Source organism: Erigeron canadensis, chromosome 5 (assembly GCF_010389155.1).
Source record: "Erigeron canadensis isolate Cc75 chromosome 5, C_canadensis_v1, whole genome shotgun sequence".
Classification (NCBI taxonomy): domain Eukaryota; kingdom Viridiplantae; phylum Streptophyta; class Magnoliopsida; order Asterales; family Asteraceae; genus Erigeron; species Erigeron canadensis.
Window position 1 is genome coordinate 2,413,991 of NC_057765.1, and position 2,563 is coordinate 2,416,553.

General features: G+C 37.5%; 1 protein-coding gene across 1 annotated transcript; it reads right to left on the reverse strand.

Moving 5' to 3' along the window:
- Positions 1 to 903: 903 nt before the first annotated feature.
- LOC122599509 lies at positions 904 to 2,228 on the reverse strand. Its single transcript, XM_043772037.1, has 4 exons — positions 2,222 to 2,228; positions 1,486 to 1,576; positions 1,167 to 1,405; positions 904 to 1,083 (listed from the first exon to the last, which is right to left on the reverse strand). Exons 2-4 carry the CDS (start codon positions 1,568 to 1,570, stop codon positions 904 to 906), a joined length of 504 nt encoding a protein of 167 aa, XP_043627972.1. The 5' UTR covers positions 1,571 to 1,576; positions 2,222 to 2,228.
- Positions 2,229 to 2,563: the final 335 nt, after the last annotated feature.

Here is a 2,563-nt window from a genome sequence, read left to right on the forward strand (position 1 = left end):
TGGTCCACCTAAACGGTCAAGTAAGATAGGTTGTCCTTTCACTTTAATAGGCCGCTCTGGGCGTGATGGTGGTTGGAGGTTAAGTGTCCAGGATTGGAGACACAATCATGATCCAACTACTAATCTGCAAGGGAATGCATACGCCAGACGGATGACGGATGAAGAAAAGGAATTTGTGGGAACCCAATCGGATCGCGGTTTGTACCCACATCAGATCCTGGTAAACCTCAAACTTGAATTTCCAGGAAACTTGACTCGCAAAGGAGACATTACGAACTTCCTAAAAGCGAGAAGAAGGTCGGGGCAAGCAGGGCGCACTCCAATGCAGGTACAAACATTAAATATTTTATTGTACTACGTAGTTGGAATTGACTTATTTACTCTATCTTGGTCATTAATCGCAGGTTATGTTTTCATTGTTGCAAGAGAAAAGGTACTTTTACCAGTTCACCACAAATAACAAAAATGAACGCTTGGAGAACCTATTTTCATTCATCCAACATCAATGACCCTATGGCGCGCATTTCCCTGGGTTATTGAAATCGACTCCACTTACAAAACTAACATCTACAACATGCCGCTAGTTGAGATCGTCGGCGTGACTTCAACGGGGAAGACCTTCAGTTTAGCGTATGCGTTTATCGTAAACGAGCGGGAGGCAAATTATCAATGGGTTTTACGATGTCTTCGGTCCACCCTTGATGATAGCTTTGCCGTTCGTGTCGTTCTTACTGACAGGGAGCTGGCCCTGATGAGAGCTTTGAAGGTTGTTATGCCGGATTCGAAACATCTACTGTGTAGGTACCATATATGGCAAAACATAATCAAGCACTGCGAACCGGCATTGCGTATGAAGAAAGATGTTAACATTGACAGGCTTAACGTTTGGTGGAAAAAAGTATATCAGTCTCGGACTTCTGCCAGCCTTTGGGACCCACCCCTGCTAGTGAACCAAGTCTTCTTGAATTTTGCTTTTTTATCCCTGTAGATCTTCAGGGCATCCTGACGTATCATCCTGGTCACGGCCTCTCGTAACGGGTGATTTTCTGGGTGACCTAGATAGGGTTCTAAGTAGAACCGTCTCTGCAATAGTACCAAGTAAAAGTTAGCATCTACCATATTTTTTAAATAAAGTATTTAAAAAGTAAAAAAAATTAGTTTTATACCATAAGCCAGTCAGTAAGTCCATCCTTGATGGGCTGGGGCACCTGATCCCACGACTCGTAATTATGTGGGACGGTAGCGACATAGGTCCCCAAATAGCTCTTGTACCACTTGGCGTGGTCCCCGATTGCCTGCCACCTACTGAGATCGTTATTTAACATAAGCGAGATTCGGCGTCCCGAATTCTGAAACTCGCGCTCCAGATCGTTGTTAGCAGCAGCAGCTCTCCCTGTGCTAATACCTGCAAAACAAAATAAAATAACAAATATATATACATATGTACCATATATTTATATGCAACGTACATTAATATATACTTACCACCCGTACGCCTACAACCCCATTCGGGATTCCACCCCCAGTTTGGAGGGTCGTTGCCACCATCTCCGCCGTGAAGTGCAGCCATTTTAACCTACATCAGCCGTCTCAATTTATAAAATAACATAAACAAACATAAAAGTCATAAAAAAGGTGCGACCTAAATTAACATATTTTCGACACAAAATTGTTTTCCAAAATTATTATACCTAAAATGACCACTTTTTTGCAACTTTTTTTCAAACATTCGTTTATAACATTAATACTAACCTAATAACAACTATATTAACAATTACAATTATACTAAAAGTGTTTTTCTAACTAAGAATCATACTTTGAACTATAATAAACAATAATTATAACTACAAATGTTTTCCTAAAAATTAATGAATTTCTAAAAATCATATCATTCCTAACTATAATAACATAAGTAATCTTTCCTAACTATAAAACTATAACATTTCTATAACTAATACTTTCTAACATATAATTACTAACACTTGTTCCTAACATATTTTTTATATAACATTAAACTATAACATTTATATAACTAATATTTTCTAACACATATTTTTTCTAACTTTTTTTTTCAACATATATTTTCTAACAAAAATATATAACAATTCTATAACTAATAATTTCTATAAGAAATAAATATTTGATAACATTATTATATATTCAAATAAAAACAAGTATTTAAAAGGTAAATGAGTGTTATCTCGTCTGAAAAATAGTTTACCGGAAAAATATGTATAGCAAAAAACGGACTGTCTGGCTGGCCGGAAAAAATAATAGTCACCGGAAAACTATAAAAATTGTTTTCCCATACGTCAGTGGTGGAAAATACGTTCCCCGCAAAACTGGTAGAAAGAATAAATTTTCGCCGGAAAAATGTCGCCGCTAAAAATACGCCTGAAAAACGACTCCGGGAAGCCGGAAAAGGTAGATAGTGTAAAAAGGAATGTTGATAACAATGATGAGGGGATAGATGGCCGGATTTGTGAGTTATAAGAATGGAGTAAAAAGGATTTTCCTGCAGAAAGAATGGAGGAGGACGAAATTTCTTAAGGAGGAGGAGAAG

Excerpts from the sequence above, each read along its gene's own strand:
- LOC122599509 (XM_043772037.1), bottom strand. The coding sequence starts at position 1,570 with ATGGCTGCACTTCACGGCGGAGATGGTGGCAACGACCCTCCAAACTGG. Across the intron at positions 1,406-1,485 it reads GGGTTGTAGGCGTACGGGTG|GTATTAGCACAGGGAGAGCT; the intron begins GTAAGTATATAT and ends TTTGTTTTGCAG. Across the intron at positions 1,084-1,166 it reads GACTTACTGACTGGCTTATG|AGACGGTTCTACTTAGAACC; the intron begins GTATAAAACTAA and ends GTACTATTGCAG.